Genomic DNA, 17,128 nt, shown 5'->3' with positions numbered 1-17,128 from the left:
TACTTTGTTACACTAATCCCGATTCTTTTCCTCAAGGCAGTACTTCATCATTTGAGTGTTCTTTATGAACACACATTTCCATTAATAGTTGGATTATTTTTTTGTTACGAGCCAGTAAACTATCATACCAAACCAAAAAAAAAAAAAAAAAAAAACCAAACAAAATACCAAGTAAAAAAAAACCCTTGTGGAACTACTGGAACGCATGCTGTGCAGAAATGTGTTTATTTTTTCACATCAATATCTTCGGCTTATGAAAAATTTTGAAATATAACATGCTGTGCCCTGTTTCTTTCTAGGTCTCCTATGTAAAAGCTATTGACATCTGGATGGCAGTGTGCCTTCTCTTTGTCTTTGCTGCGTTACTGGAATATGCAGCAGTCAACTTTGTTTCACGACAGCACAAGGAGTTTCTGAGGCTTCGAAGAAGGCAAAGAAGACAAAACAAGGTAAGTGGCTCTTTACTTGGGGTGACCAGATCTTCCCTGACAGCACACTGATGTGCAGTTGGTTTCTCATCTCAGTTCTTCTTGCTCTTGCAGGAGGGTCTCATTCTAAAGTTTCCTTTTGAGTGATTTACTCCTTGATAAAGAGCTGTTAACTGGGTACTGGGTTTATTTGCAGTTTACAAAGTTATTGATAAATGTCAGTAGATTGGTCACAGATTCCAAGAATTTTCTTCTCTTCTTCCAATTGCTGAGGCAGCTGTAACTTCACAAATATTGTGCTACCAGTGGATAAGGAACTGTTGGAAGCAATGACGTAGAGGAATGATATTATTTCCTTGGCATCGGCATATGCCTGAGACCTGTCTTTTCTAGTGCTTTCACAGCCAGTCATGCTAAAATGGGAGATTCCTTAGGGTAGCCCATTGCACAGTGATGGGCAGTTCTGCCCTCCCTTTTAAATCACAAGCAACTGGTGTCTTTCCCAGCTGAAACCAGGAAATAGGGCCCCCTTAAAAAGGAGAAGGGTTAGGAGAATTTCCTCTCCAGGTCTATTTCACAGTTTGTTACTGATACAAACTTCAAACTTTTAACAAAGGGTCTATTTGTGAGTATTGTTATCACATCATTTTGTATCAGTGACTGAAATGAAGAAGACAGGCTTATTTTTAACCTAGATGTCAATCTAGAAATATTTTTAGGAAGCTTGTCCATCTTTCCTGATTTTTTTCCTTTTATAAATGGAAAGACAGTAGCAGACTGTAAAATGAATTTTAGTCTAGTTATGATCATTCCCACCACTGTAAAGGCTTCATCCCTCCTGTATCTCACTGGTTTTCAGTATCAGTGGAAACATTTAAGTTTACACAGTACATATGCATTTTCCAAGTGAAGTAAATATTTGCTTGAGCTGTGCAAGTGCTTCAAGCGATAAATAATAGTTTCCTTTACAAAGGGGATGGCAACAGTGGCACAGGGCATCTGTGTTTTGACATGTCTGTCTAATAAATGTTCTGTAGCTAATGCAATATTTGATGGATGCTCTGGGAAGCAACCCAGTGCTGTTTTCTGGTTTAATATTGTTGTTGGGTGAATTGAAATTCCCATTAAGAGTAGACTACAGGAGAGAGCAGAAATGCTTGCCTGTCTGCAGGCACACCTGCCAGAGGTACTGCTACTGGAAGCTTTTGTTTCCAAACCCACTATGACAGCAGCAGAAGCTGCTGTATGGGGCCTATAATTTCAGTTTTGGATACAAGATCTTCTTTAGACATGAACAAATAGACAAGAAGCCACCACTGGTAAGTAACAGTATCCAGTGGCATTGCTCAAAAATTATGAGGTTTTGGTCCATAGAAGTGGTGATTCATCTGCTGTGGGGATGATTATTCTGGTGACTATTAAAAGGAAGTTCTTTAAAACAAAATCACCAGAATACTTGTACTTATCCTAAGCCAGTTAGTACATGGTTTCTTTGCAAAATGGGTAATGCCCTAATTAAATACAAAAAATACTCTTCTGGAGTCACAGATAGTTATCCATTTGCACAGGTTTGCTTTCACTTTTCCTATGAATCTGGCTGCATGAATTTCAAAACAGGTAATAATGTTACTGAGGCCATCTCTGTAGGAGGGGTTTTCTGCATCTCCTCCCTCGACCTCATCTCTCACGATTTACTCAGGGTTTTTTGCCTTGAAAGTGATTCACATTGTTTCGCATGATGCTCTTCTCTAACTGAGCCATTCTTCTCTTTACGTGTTGTGTGTGTGTGTCGCCGTGTTACCACTGTGCTATTCTCATTCTTGCTGCTGCTCTCTATGCTGACACTCTGGGGACAGGCACAGACTAGGACTGTTGGGAATGAAAGCGTCGAGTCCGTGCGGCGCATGAATGGCTTGCGGAGCAAAGAGTCACCATCTTACAGGACAGTGAATCAGATCGGCAATTCAAGTTTGAGGGTAAAACTGTAATGAGAAAGAGAAAGCAAGAGAGACTTCTAGTACGTGCAACGATGTCATAAATCAGCGAAATGGATTATTTTGATGGCATCGCTAGTACTCTCTTGCATTCTCTTTGCTAAATGTCCCCACAAAACACATAGTACTGTCCCCAGCATGAACAGCAGTTTCATGTTGTACATTCTTGTGACTTATCCTTATGCTTGCTTTTTTTTCCATGGCTGGCTTGTGCCACCCCCATTGCAAACCTCCCAAGGGAAGTGCATGTATATCTGGAAGCCTGGTCCTGTATAAATATAGGATGAATGCGAGGAACAGGAGCATAGGCAATGCCTTGGAACAGTAAATCCCACATTGTGTCATCTTTCAGGCACCCGTATTCCAACAAAACTTGCTATGTATAATGAAATGCATTTTTATTGGTATGGTATTTGTTCCTGAACTGTCAACCTGCAGTGTTCCTTCTTGTGATGTCCTGAGTCCTGCTTAGTGGAGCGTGAATAGCTATGAATGAAAAATTGTATTTCACAGTTTTATTTTTCTTTACTTGGAGAAGAGCCATGGGGATGGAATCTTTTACACAGTGTAATGTGCAGCAGATCAGAAGCAATATGATAGTAGCTGATAGATTCAGATTACGGGTGAGTTGTGGAGGTAATAAAATCAGGGATGGAGAGAGAAATGAGCTTCGTGTGCAGCTTACTTCTTGGTACTGGTGACTGAGAACTGAAATGTATTCATTTAAATAAGATGGGACTAGGATTTAAATCTTTCAGGACCTGATCTTCCAGAATGAAAACATGGCCAGAGCAGCTTTTGAGCTATATTTGGTCTCTGACTTCGATCAAGCTCTGTAAAGATATGTGATTATAAGATGCAGATGATTTTGGTGGGTTCTGTACACTGCAGAGAGAATTAGTAGCTTTCAAAAACAAAGCAAAAAAACACAGTTCATGTTACACAACAAAACTAGGACATAGGGTTTGCATTGCAATAAATTGTTCACTTTCAGAGCTATGCTATCAAGCAGTAGAAGAGAGCCTTCATTCTAGATACTTTCCATTGTAGAAATTATATTTGTGCAAATACACAACTGACTATAAAAAGAAAAAAAATCAGTGTCTCTCTGGAAGATATGGCCAATGTTACCATGCTGCCACTGGAAAACTGATGCCATACGACTACAAAACCAGTACAAGTAAGTACTCAGTGTTGCATGTCTTACCAGTCAGAAAGTAGTCCAGCTAAGGTTCACTTAAGTCCCAGTTAACCTCTCTGTAAGGAAAGCTTGCAGAAACCTCTCTCCTGCTTTTGAATGTTGTGTATTACATATGCAGCCAGGAGAGTACACAGAGGGGCCACATCGCTGCAGCACTTTTGCTGCAGAGCCCCAAGAACTGGAGCTGCACTGGCGTTGATTCTCCCAGGAGGACTCCCGCCACAGAAGCGATGTGCACTTGAAAGGTGAACAGAGGAGATGTACCAAGACAGAGGTTTCTGGAGCAATGCTACCATAGCTGCAACTTGGCACTTTTCTGCTCAAGAGAGGGATGTTTATGTGCAGAGGAGAAGATAGCAATATAGCCTGTGGTGCCACAGGAAGCCTCACAAGCAGGGAGCTTGACTTATTTGGGTATTGCTCACTGAACCAAGGGTTTATGGGGAATGTAAATCTGAAAGACATAGCCAAGTGGATACAGTGTAAGAGAGGGGAGATTGAATATTTATACTGCATCATTCAGTGCTAACCTAGGGAGAGAAAAATAGGCAGTAAATCATGCCTGACCAGGATTCCTGGATTTAGCAGCTAGATGTACAAAACAAGAAAAATACTGTTCTCACTTTTGTAAACCTATATCTCTACCACTGCTTTTACTGTTGCTTCTGCTGGGTCTTGTTCTTCTTAGTGCTGCAACCCTCAGAGAATTTCATGAAAGCACAAATATGATCTCTTAAGGCAAAGATAAGACTGGTTAATGCTTCTCTAGAAAAGTCTAGGTTCTGTTGTTGATGGTGCAGGAATTGTTTTTACAGCTGAACCATTGACCTGTCATTGCTTTAGAAAAGAGGCACTATCAGGATCTGTTGTCATTTTCCATACAGAATTACTGTCTATATCCTCAGGTAAACAGTGATTCAACCTGTCTGCCTTCCCTGTGCAGTTTCTGTGTGGAAGGAATCATCCAGCACCTGTCCTAAAGATTCATGTAGTCTTTCTGCTCACTGTGAAATACATCCATCAGTAGCAATACTTCACTGCTGAGAGTAATCTTTGCCTATTTATTGTACATCTTGGTAGTACTTGCACAGAGGGAGTACAGTCTGCAGAAGTCATGAGTCTAATTGTTCTGAGGATATAGTACAGTTTCATTATATTAAAATATAAATTCGTGTAGTGCCAGATCATGTGAAAGAAAATAACTTCTTTTTAAAATATGATTTGTAATAATCAAACAAAATTTACTTATTTTTCAAAATGATAGGTTTCCAGGGAAGCAGAACTCTGTTTACACAGGTTCAATCATCCCTTTTTGAAAACAGTAATTATTATGTTATATGATCAGTAGTCAGAATGAGTCACAGAACACTAGTACTCATATCATCATCTCAGTGATTACTTCCTACATTATATTTGTGATGTTTACCAGTGCAACCAAGAATAGAGGTTAAGTTTGGGACCGTTAGTGTTAAAAGCAATACTTTATAGCTTGAGCAAAAAGCTGTGCAGCTGGAGGCTGTGGCAGACTTTAATCCCATGTGCAGGAAACACAGAGCAATACAAATAACAGTGCTGCAGCTAAGGGGGTTCACATGCATGCAGATTAGCAAAGGGAGGCACAAATGGTGTTTTCAAATGAAAGAGCTGGGACTGAGACTAAGTGATTACGGCAGCAAAGGATAACTCCACTAAGCAAAGATGGCAGCACCTGGCTGAGTGCTTCAGAGAACCACTGGTCCCTGGATGGAGCTACTGGTGGTGAGCTGGGTACCCCATATGCCCAAACAAAGTCACCATCAAGATAGTTCAGCATTTCCATCTTTAAGAGGGAGAAGATGTACATATTGCACAACACTGATTTCCAAAGGCCATCTCTGCCTTTTTAACCACATTGAAATCCCTCCAAACCATTTTCTAAGGTTTTCTAGACTTGCCCACTGAAAAAAATCAGTGCCTTCAGCCTGACTTTACCTTTAAAACACTTGATACAAGAGTCCCTGGTGGAAATTTTTGCCCTCTAGCATCCGTGTGCGCTGCACTCAGTGGCATGATGTGCATGCTTTGTGTTATGTAAGATGCCGCATCATGTGAATAATGGAAGTGCTCAAGGAAAGCCCTTCTTGCTGAGCTATTTTTGGTACTCACCAAGCGAGCTCAAGCATATAAGTTTCATTGTGAAAAATAGAAATCTGAGTCTGAATGGCTCTTCCTCCCTCCCTCTCTTTTCTCCCTCTCTCCTCTTCCCTTCTTGCTTACTTAACAGATTAAAGAGCACGTAGCTTTTGCTGTAGATAAACACCCTTAAGGTATTGCGGTTATTTTTGTTTCTCCAGGGCAATTGCATTAGCACTGTAATGTAACTGCAGAGAAAAAATTCCATCAGAAGATAAATACACCAATATGATCATTTAGCTTGAAGTTAAAGTCCCCCATATGACTGCAGAGAACCAGCTGAATAATAGACTCAATATATTTCAACACGTTGCCGTGTTACCTTGTGACTTCATCTGAATGTCTTTGTCTGTCTTTTTATTATGAGTATGAATAGGCTAGTAATGGTCCTAGTTAACATGAGTCAAAGTGTCTTCATTGTTTATTAAATGGATATACTACAGTGAGATTAAACATTTAAGCAAAAGCATCATCTCAGACTAGAAAAATATCTTGATATTAATTCTTAGTTTAGTTCTAGGCACAAGTTTAAACAGAGGCAAGAGTCCCCACAGAAGTGTAATCTGTAGGAGAAGCAGTAGTTCAGTCATGGAGGTGGTATCCAAACAGCGGATCAAAAAAAAAAGTAGTCTGAACTGTCTGTCCACGTAGGCAGACAAGGCTTGCTGGAAATGCAGATTTTCCAGTGAAAAGCAAACACAGATGAAGAAATAGTGGAAGAAAGAAATTGTTTTTCATAACAGATGTTTACAAGGGTAGTGAAAAGTGAAACAGAAGCTTTCCCCCCGTTATTGAAGGAGGGAAGGTAAAAAAACTCAAAACAAGTATCTATGTTTCATGTCTTTTATGGTGTCAGACACAATAAGATGATGGACTGTATGGGGTGGATTTTTCACCTCAAACCAAAAAAATAGAAGAGAAAAAAGTTAGTTACATTTCAAGGGAGACAATTCTGAAAAGCATATTAAAATTTGGGTACATTAAAATTTCTGTAGTCAAAGACATACCAATCATATAATATAATGCCATTATACATATAATACATATAACGCCAGTTCCTGAGAAGGACCTCCAAATATTGTCTCAAATATCTAAACATTAATTAAAGTTGATAAGTCCAAGCACAGAAGCTGAAGTAATGGAATCCAGGTACCAGAGTAGAGGTAACGCCAGAACAAAATCAGGAGAACAAATAACAATTTCTGAAGGGAAAAAAACAAACAAACCCATAACCAAAAACCATCACAAAAAATGAGCTAAGGGGAAAATGCCTAGTCCAGAGGTGATGGAAATCAGCGATGTGGAGAACTGACAAGAACTTGATAAGGCTGCAGAATGCTGAACCTTTGTACCTGTTGGTATATCCACTGAAATGATCAGGGCAATGCAACACAGAGTACTCTGTGGGAGCAGGGGACAGATAATCAAGCTGTAGGGACCAGGCGTGGCACAAAAGCACCAAGCAGAACAGTATAAGGGCTCATATTGGTCATCCTACAAATACTTTAGCAAATTACTCCTTAACATTAAATAAGAAATAAACAAGATATAAACTTTGTAAGGGGCTACAGAACAGTAATATTACAATATTTCAGATCTGGGATGAAGAAGTGACTATATGTTGCACCACCTGAGACAGGTAGGACTGAAAAAAAAAAAAACAGGAGTATTTTATAAAGTTGGTGTTTTTTGTTTGATAAAGTTTTTTTTGTTTCCTTGGTACTTCTAATTTGCTTTAGAAACTCCAAGTCCTCTCCTATAACTACCCAGTATACATTGGCTGAAAGGATCAGCTCTGAACTGACAAGCCTTGGGAACTGAAGTCTGTACTTCACTTGAGTTAGTTTGTCCTGGTTGTTACTCATGAACAGTGGGAAACATGCCAGGAATGAACTCTAGTTCGTTTCCAGCTCCTGAAAGGTACTCTCCAACTGGGTGCAAATGTCTCATTTTATATTACACCTGGGGGAGAGTGCAAACTGAATATAGGGCAGAGGAAGCTAGAAAGAGTCAGGAAAAGATGTTCTTATTTTTGATGCTTTAAAGTAAGAAGTAGCTTTTCAAGAACCATTCCAGATGGAGAGAAGTGATCCTGCTGCTCTATGCTGCCCTGGTGAGACCTCACCTGGAGTGCTGTGTCCAGCTCTGGAGCCCCCAGCACAAGAAGGACGTGGAGCTGTTGGAGTGTGTTCAGTGGAGAGCCACAAAAATGACCAGGGGGCTGGAGCAGCTCTCCTGTGAGGACAGGCTGAGGGAGTTGGGGTTGTTCAGCCTGGAGAAGAGGAGGATCTGGGGGGACCTTATAACAACCTTCCAGTGCCTGAGAGGGGCCTACAAGAAAGCAGGGGAGGGACTATTCACAAGGGTTTGTATTGACAGGACAAGGGGTAATGGCTTTAAGCTAGAAAAGGGCAGATTTAGGTTAGACATTAGGAAAAAGTTCTTCAATATGAGGGTGACAGACCACCTGAATAGGTTGCCCAGGCAGGTGATGGAGGCCCCATCCATGGGGACATTCAGGATCAGACTAGATGAAGCTCTGAGTATCTTGATCTAGTTGGAGATGTCCCTGCTTATGGTAGGTGGCATTGGACTAGATGACTTTTGGAGGTCCCTTCCAGCCTAGACATTCTATGATTCTATGATTCTAAGAACTGTCTTGCACAGGCACAGGCTTTTGTTTTCCAGATTATTTTAGAAAATGGTGATTCTTTTGCTGGATGTGTTCTGCCCACGTCACTTCATGGGAAAAAAAGCCATCGAAAAAATTTGTCAAATATGTGTCTTATGATAAAAAATAAAGACAGGGGACTTCAGGAGGAGTGTCTTTAAACTAAAGTACCCCTACCCAAGACTCCAGAAAGAGAGTGAAAAGCCATTATAGTCCCAAGATTTAGGCTTAGGCTGCACAGAGGATCAAGGAAACAAGTTTGCCCCAAAGTGGGCTCCTTCGTTCTTGACCCTTAGATAATCTATCTTTACTCTTTGCCTGCCCAGAGTCAGGACTCAATAAGGCCCTGGTCTAAGTGTTTCTCACTGCAGTGATGGTCAGATCCTCTTTCCAATGGGGGTGCAAAGACACATGGGAGGAGGGGAGTTTCTGATCACACATTGCTAGGATTGCATCACAACAGACTGGATAATTATACGTTAATATTTCTGCAAAAGAATGAGAGAGTGAGGAAGCTAGAGCCAAGCATAATGCAGGCTGAGACTACCAGCACTGCTATATCCATGTATTTCTACCTTGACAGGCAACTGTGCTTTTCCCTGTGCATCTCAAGAGCATAGTACAGCAGTTGTATGAAATTACATGGTAAATTGGTGAGATGGGCAAGTGTTCAGTAGGATCCATGAAATGCATATTTACATCTGACCCAATTAATCCTGTTCTCCACAGGGGATAGAAGCTGCTATTTGAATGTAATTAATTGTGAAGCATTCTGTAATGATGTTGTCCAAATGACATTGTGCAAAACCAAATTATATTAACTAGACTGTTGAAACCTCATGCTGTCTCAAGGTCTGAAAAACTTCATGGGTTCCAGTAAAAGCCAGCTTTTGGAGTACTTTTATAGAAGTGGTGTTGAAGCCATTTGTTTCTTTATTTTTTTTTTTTTTGAGAGGGAAAACAACAATATTTAGTCATTCCTGTTCAAGCTAACAGCAGTGGCTTATGGCAGACTGATCAGTCAGAGCTTTATGGTGACACATTAGTTTGATTCAGTGATCAGACATATTTATTTCAATTGATCCACTGCTACAGCAAGATGCTATTTACTGTAAACATGGATAGCTGTACTTGGGTATTTATCCTGCACCCTGATTTTTTATTTTATTTTATTTTATTTTTTTAATTTTTGTTTGGATTTTGGTTTTGGCTTTGGTTTGTGTTGTTTTGTTTTTTTCTTTTGTAATAACACTGATCTGTCTTGCACAAAAGAAGAAATTGGCCAACTAAGAGTAGATGGATAGATAGGGAAGGAAATTTTCTTTGCTGCAACAGGAGGAGGGGGCTAGGGGATAGTTACAGTGGAAGGAATAAATACCTTGAAACTCCACATTAAGTGCTTTGTTGCTGAGTCTTCTTGGAGTCCACACAAAGACCCATTTTAAGTTGGGGGCATCTGAAATGTTTTTGCCAAGTCCAGCCATAGGCCACTAAAAATGTACCCACTTCCATTCTCATCTGGACTCCCTCCATGGCATCTCAGAGCTGGCAGAGCCCTGATGTTTCCCACACAACACTTCTTTACTACAGAATAATCAATGTCAAGAAGGAATTACTATTGGAAACCTCAGTTTTCCAGTGGCTGTTGGAATATATCAGACATATTGAGTGTGCCAGAGTTTTTTTAGCTCCCGGAGAAACAGATTGGAAAGGTCAGAAAAGGCTGCTGTGACTACCAAAATACATGAAGTGACAGAAGTCCAGAAACCTGCCTGTGAATTTCTGCACTAAGCCTGTAACTTCTCTCTGAGCGATAGCATAGCTCATCAAAAAATTTAATTTCTAGCTTGTGTATGGATTTTCTCATACAGATACTGTGTGTACATCTGTACACACACATTTTTTAATCTACTTGCATAAGAGCAAGTTATTTTACCAAGGTGCTAAGGTTTTAATTTCTCTGTGGTATCACACCAAAACTCCTAGGAGAAATTACATCTTTGTTTTCATGCCTCACTTCACTCTCTTCAAGTGGTTCTCCACATAGCTTTTTGAGATAACTCTTTCTGCTTGTCTTATGCTCTGCCTGTGACTTTCTCATTCATTTTACTGTTAAGCCTTCCCAGGACAGCTGGTGATAGAGACTTGCCTTCATGTGCTCTGTAATCTTCATCTGTCAGAATAATCACTAATTAAGAATGGAAATCATAAATCCTGTTCATCAGAGATTATCAGAGTTGCACAAATGTGAGATCTTGCATGCCATTCTAGGAAAGGAAGCTGTGCATTTCATCTTCAGGATGTAAAGTCTTGCAGGTGCCTGTCTGAAGCAGACCTGATTGATACTCTCTGGCACAAACTTTCTGAGAAACTAATCTATCTGTTATCTGTTAAATTATGCCATCTTTCTCTTTCACTTCCATGGAGGGTTCACTCTTTTAGAGTGGTTTGTTTCTCTTGTCAAATTGACAGGGAAGAGCTGTACAACACTTAGGCAAAAAAAGCAAGGGGTTTTACCACATTCATAGTCTTCAGGTTTTGCAAAGTACAGTATGGAACCAGACACTAAGTCTCCTTTCTTGCAAGTTTTGAAAGTTGCTGCCCCATCCGTTATAAAGGAGCAGTGGCAAATTATGCACATATTCAATTGCAGTTTCCTTACTAGACCTTAATGTCAGCTAATCTTCCACCAGACAGGTCCCTCCTTGGGTGTTTGTCTGTGTCCATGTGTGTGTGTGTTTGTTTAAGATGAAAAAGCAGAGGAGGTGCAATGTATTTTAGATATTATTCTCACTACATTAGCTTTACACTGTATTTCCTGCATAGGTCACTGAATATCTTTTGTGTCTGTCCACCTAGTAATTGCCAGTTTCCCCCAAGGTCTCATATGCTGGGATGTCCTCCCATGCCTGGGCTTCAGGTTTCCTGAATTCATTAATCCTAGTTCCCTCTATGAGCCTCTTACATCTGGGTATCATGCTTCTTACTCCAGATAGCCTCAACAATATTTCTAGTAATGATTTCCCTAGCAAACCTAAGAAGATTAGTTGTTCCTTGATTTATCTTCTACCTTCACAATTATTGCTCTATATAGGTTTTATGAATTACTTTTCAACCCTTTCCTGCAGAGTGTGAACTTGGTTACTCTTCCTAACTCTTTTACAAATCTGGGTTTTTTTGCTTTTCAGCCTAGTCAATCTGTTCTTCATGTAGCATTTGTTTTCTGTTTATCCTTTCTACCTAGAAATAGTAAAATTTCTTATCAGGCACCCCAGAAAACTGGATTCCTGTTAGAAATAATAGATCTTTATTATAGATTTTTAAAAATTATTGCAAACAATTTTTTTGTTTTTGGTAATACCTACAGAAAGGTGTAATATCAGATTTAGATTCTTCATGTTTACATCCTGGGCAAAATGAACTTGTCCCTGTTTAAGCTAAACATGCTGCATTATAGTCAGAAGGCAAAGGGATTTGATAGGAACATTTTTTCTGGCCATTATCCAAACTTAGAAGTTAAATAGCCAGTGTAGTTTTGAAATTCATGGGTCAATTGTTCAGGAACTGGCTGCATCTCTTCATTGTGGGAAGTTCCATCCGGAGATGGTAAACCACAAGAAGGCTGCACCATGTTAGACCAGGGCTCTGCCTAGCACAGGAAGCTCTCTGTGACAGCAATATGTCCACAGTGCACACCAGGACTTTGCAGCTCAAGGAACTTCTAAGGCAGAGGTGGTATTTTTGTGATGAGTAGCCTTTACTACTTATGGATAGAGTGTTCAGTTCAATGTGATAATTTCTGATTTATTAAAACACTTTCCTTAAACTTGCTATCAGTTGTTCATATTAGCTCCTCAGCACTTGTGGGACTAGGAATACCCATGGCCATTGGAGCCACCAGGAGTGTCCACTGGGCATGAAGAGGGTGTTGGAAGTGGAGAAAGATCTTGTGCGAGGTTAATCAAGAAATAGGAATAACCAAAGCTGTGTACTAGATGAAAGCAACAGGATGACTGATGGTTTTATGAATTGTAATGCATATTCACAGGTTTCAGCTGGTATTCATCATGAACAAAGTAATACCGAGTGCGGTGACTGTGCCTTCAAGGAGAGCAGAGTTGAAAGAGAAAGGACGGGAGCTAGTTATGCTGCTTTTATTTCCTGATCTGACGTACTTCTGTTTGTACAACTACATGAGCAAAAGCAGGAACAAATTTATCACGTTTAAGGATGTAGCATAACCTAACTTCCTCCTGCCACTTCAGATTTCTCAGATGGTGGTTGGGGAGTTACTGGTGGTCCTTAGCCCATGCAATCAAGGAAACAAAATCAAAGGGTGAAAACAAGATTTTTTGCTCCCATAATTTAAAAAAAAAATAAATCATGAAACATGAAGTCAGTGCTACTGTTCCAAATCTTCACCTTCACATTGACTTCAGATCCTACTTAAAAGCAATCTATTAGCTAGCTGTTGCAGTTCTTTTTTAAAATGTTTTTGAGCACTGTCATTTTGCTCCTTATTTTGGAAATGTCCTAGATTTGTCTGTCATGAACTACAGTGGAGTCAGTTCTGCACTTTTTGCTAACACGTTGGTCTTCTGTTGTTCTTCCCTTCCTGCTGCCTGCGCTGGATGCCCACACGGTGGAGGGACGCACTTTTTCAGAGGGACCACACAGCACTGTAAAGAAAGAGCAATAAAAAGTCCAGAGAGGGTAGCTTTTTGCAGGCACAGAAAATGTTGCTTTTCTCCTTAGCTGTAAATAGTCTTTTTCTGTCAGGTTTGCACAAAGGATGTTTTTCCCCAAATACATGGCAGCTCTTTAAGGTGCTCTGATGCTGTATGCTCCTGTTCTTCTCTTACTTCTAGATACTGTGTATTTGTGTTGTCTGTCTGTTATTTGCTCTTTGATCTTCATTCACTTTCCCTTGTGTCTTATATTGTGTTATTTCGTTATTTAAAAAATCTGTTTGAGTTTTACTTTTTGATGCGTGAAGACTGAAGATTTTGTCATCCTTCTTTGTTCTGTTACTGCTTTTCCATTTGTTTGGTGAGTTTTCTTGTAGATATTTGCATAGCTGGGGTTGAATATCAGACATATCATGACAACAGATTTTTTTTCCCATCTGATGTCATATTTGAACCTAACAGCTGTTATTTCCTGAAAATATAAGGCTAATGGTGTTATTACATGTGACATCCAAGCCAGTGTTCTCAAAGTTTCACTTTTTTACTGTCACTCCTGTATGTTTCTTGCTACCCATCCTGAATCTTGTGAGTCTGACATATTTACCTCTTTCAGCTACAAAAAAATCAAAACCCTATTTCTCCTGCAGTGAGGTTTTATTCACCCAAGGGGAGACAGAAAGGTGTTTTAAGGGGTGTACTACAACTTATCTCTTGTATGGGTTGCAGGCTGCTTGAGCCCAAGGCAGATGCCTGCACTCCTAAAGCGCTGTACCCCAAGGGTGCAGAGGTGCTCAAAGAATAGTTGGCATGCTATGGTGGGATGTGAATTTTGACCTTTTCTTTCCTACAAGTCCTTCCCTTTTGCCTTCATATCAAAGTGAAGATGGCTTAGGAATTGGTACCAAATTCATATGAATCTGGGGATCTTTTCTGCTGGCACCTTTTGAAGCTTTGAAGCAAAGAAGCTTAGACTTTAGCCTCTTTGCGTGTTTAAAGCATTACAACATAGAGAAAGCTACTTGGCCTGGATGGTTATTGATTTCCATTCTCTTCCTCAAGCTACAAACACAGAATCATAGGATGGCATGGAACAGGACCAGAAAAGGCCTTGAGAGCCAGCTGGCAGAGCTGGCACCAGGCAGTACGCTGGGAGATTTACAGTTGCTCAAAATATTAATCAGTACTCTTAAACTGTTTCTTCTGTAATGTGCCCAATATATCAGGAGTGAGTTTAAGAGAGATTTGTGAGGGATTGTTCCTCAGGGACCCTGTGAGCTGAATTATATCTCTTTGTGGATGTGCTGACCTACAGTTGAGTATTTCTGATTTACACCCTGTAATTCTCCTTGACTTGCAAGTGCTCCTGGAAAAAAGGTCAGTAAAAAAGTCTCTGAACAACTATTTACTATTCTGGACAGGAACAGCAATAGGCTTTTTCTATCCTAAGGCTCTTTGGTTCCCCTTCTTTCTGCACCAGCACATGTTACAGTTGCACATATGCTGTTCAAATACAGCTACACAAGTTTGTATTTGTAAGTCATGCCAATCTCCTACTGAGCTGTCTACTTTCTGAGTCTGTCTTCTCATCCTTTCTCAGCACTGAGAACTGCCCTTCAACCTATCATCCCTTTTAGAGGCTGCCCCTAATTTTAACTTCTGTCTGGGCTGAGGAAACAATTTTTTAACACATAGAAGGGGAGCCAGGATTAATCCAATACTTATTTTGACCGTGATATAAACCCCATAAATGCATGATGTGGTCTAAAAACAACCTGCCTAGGCAGTTAGCTCAGTAATCAGAAGTTTAAACAACAGTGGCAGAAGAGCAGAGCTACAGATTAAGATGCATGACTATTTTCTTTATTTAATAGAAAAGCATGCAGAATTTTAATTTGGATGAAGAGATTTTATGTTTGCTGCAAGTACTTATGTTTGCTTGCAAGACTTGAAACCTGGCATATAGAAATACAGTGACTATTCTATTTTGGACCCCGAACGAGAACAAATATCTGAAATTAATATGTGACAAGTGGGGAGTATTGGATTTCTGTGTGAGGAGTTGACAAGTCAGACAAACAGCAGCCATATATTATGTGATGGCGAAAAGATCACATCATTTATAGCCTTTGAAGCAACAGGAAAACTGAACGCAACATCATCTTGTAATGATCTAAGAGACAACTGTCTCTTTTTTTTTTCTTCCATGGTTATATATAGCTGTTAGAGAGGGCCCTGCTGAGCGGAAAATGGAGCATATGATCAAGGGCAGTCCAGCAAGTCAATTTAGTGACTAATACTGTAGATTATCATGTCAAATATATAACACCAGCAGAATGAACAATAATGAAGCCTAGTTTATTTCTTTCCTGTAAATTGAAATGAATATGTGATTGGAATTGTCATACCTTGGATATATGAGTCAGATTCTCTTAATCATCCAAAACAAATTACCTTATTCTTTATGTTGACATTTATTTTAGGAACCATTCCAAGACTGGCAAGCTGAAACCATCTATTTAAATGTGTCAAACACGTTTAAAGTATACTCTAGACAGCTGTCCCCTCAGGTGCTGGTTCAATGGTCTCGTGCTTTGAAATACCTGCTCCCCTCAGACCCAAAGAAGGGGTAACTCAGTCTTTCATCCTGAGGGTAGAAATGATTCAGCGCAATGCCATGCAAAGACACTGCAAATGAGTTTCAGGATCATCAGTAAACTATCCAGCCATGAAGCTCACATGATAAGAGAGTCATAGAAACCCCAGACAGCCATCAAAAGGAGTCTTTCATTGCCTGGCTTCACACAGTCAGTGACCAAACATGAGGATGGGGATATTGCAAATATTGTTGGTGAGTCTTCTTCCATTACTTTTGTTTTCTGTCCAAATTACATGGAGGACATATCCATGTGTTTTGTAGGTTTGTTTGTGGCCCTGATCAGTAAGGTGGTATTTTCTGTAATATCAAATTGCACACCACCTGAAGAGAAGGTAGAGTTAGGAATATGGTAAAATTTTCACTCTATACAGAAGGGTTCATCATTTTCATTTAGCTGTACAATACCAGTGTTCTTGTGCTGAACTGGTGTCCGGGTGAACATAAGATGTTTGGAACAAGGTGAATAGGAGGGGTTTGGAACACCTCTCCTATGAGGTAAGACTGAAAGAGTTGGAGTTGTTCAACCTGGAGAAGAGAAGACTCCAGGGAATCCTTACGGTAGCCTTTCAGTACTTAAAGGAAGATGGGGACAACTTTTTAATAGGGCCTGTTGTGATAGGACAAGGGGTAGTGGTTTTAAACTAAAGGAGGGTAGATTCAGACTAGATATTAGGAAGAAATCTTTTTCGATGAATGCAGTGAAACACTGGAACAGGTTGCCCAGAGAAGTGGTAGAAGCCCCATCCCCGGGAACATTCATGGTCAGGTTAGATGAGTCTCTGAGCAATCTGATCTAAAGATGCCCTTGTTCACTGCAGGGGGGTTGGACTAGATGACTTTCAAAGGTCCCTTCCAACCTATTCTATGATTCAGTCAATCCCTGTGCACAGAGCTTGGGCAAGCAAAGGGGGCATGGCATGTCATCTGGGCCTGGCGTGGTGGTTTGTGCAGTTCAAGTGCACCTACACCAGTGCACACAGCATGGGCAACAAATAGGAGGAGCTGGAAGCTGTTGTACATCAGGATAGCTATGACATAGTCACCATCACAGAAACATGGTAAGATGACTTTCATGACTGGAGTACTGCAATGGATGGCTACACGCTCTTCAGAAGGGATAAGCAGAGAAGGAGAGGTGGTTGGGTGGCTCTGTATGTTAGAGAATGTCTTGATTGTATAGAGTTCAACAACTGTGATGGTAAAGTGGAGTGCTTGTGGATAAGGGTGAGGGGGAAGGCCAACAAGACAGATGTTTTGTTAGTAGTCTGTTATAGACCACCCAACCAGGATAAAGAAGAAGATAAGGCCTTCTTAGGCA

General features: G+C 40.2%; 1 protein-coding gene across 1 annotated transcript in view; it reads left to right on the top strand.

Moving 5' to 3' along the window:
• Positions 1-299: 299 nt before the first annotated feature.
• Positions 300-17,128, top strand: part of LOC103777148 (glycine receptor subunit alpha-2-like) — a gene marked incomplete at its 5' end in the record, with an annotated part of 30,509 nt that continues 13,680 nt past the window's right edge. Inside the window, one exon of the mRNA XM_008944688.1 lies at positions 300-449. Coding sequence (XP_008942936.1) covers positions 300-449 — 150 coding nt within the window. The remainder of the gene's footprint in view (positions 450-17,128) is intronic.

This window comes from Merops nubicus, unplaced genomic scaffold, assembly GCF_000691845.1.
Source record: "Merops nubicus isolate BGI_N331 unplaced genomic scaffold, ASM69184v1 scaffold6637, whole genome shotgun sequence".
NCBI lineage: Eukaryota > Metazoa > Chordata > Aves > Coraciiformes > Meropidae > Merops > Merops nubicus.
The sequence above is the reverse complement of the archived record's forward strand: the minus strand, read 5'-3'. Positions and strand labels throughout refer to the sequence as shown.